The sequence below is a fragment of the Myotis davidii genome, unplaced genomic scaffold, assembly GCF_000327345.1.
Source record: "Myotis davidii unplaced genomic scaffold, ASM32734v1 scaffold105, whole genome shotgun sequence".
Lineage (NCBI taxonomy): Eukaryota > Metazoa > Chordata > Mammalia > Chiroptera > Vespertilionidae > Myotis > Myotis davidii.
The window spans coordinates 672,064-672,308 of NW_006300371.1; the positions used below are offsets into that span (position 1 = coordinate 672,064).

General features: G+C 72.2%; 1 protein-coding gene across 1 annotated transcript in view; it reads right to left on the bottom strand.

The window, feature by feature from the left end:
- PCDH8 (protocadherin 8) overlaps nt 1-245 on the bottom strand; it is a 5,988-nt gene that overhangs the window by 2,066 nt on the left and 3,677 nt on the right. Inside the window, exon 3 of the mRNA XM_015572577.1 lies at nt 58-241. Within this exon, the coding sequence (XP_015428063.1) occupies nt 58-241 (184 nt within the window). The remainder of the gene's footprint in view (nt 1-57; nt 242-245) is intronic.

The window sequence follows — 245 nt, forward strand, 5'->3', positions numbered from 1 at the left end:
CTGCCGCGACTGCGGGCGGGGGCGCGTCGGCCGCGGGGCTGCCAAAGGGCGCTTTGCCGCTGCCAGGGAAGGTGAGCACGTCGAACATGTTGGGTCTGGGCCCGGCTCCCCGGGCGGCCTTAGCAGCGTGCAGCTCCCGGCCAGCACGATGATGACGATCAGTGGCGTATCCCATTGTAGCGCCGACCCGGACCCTGAGAGCCGCGAACCCGGCGGGCGAGAGCGCTCTGGGCTCCCCGCACTGG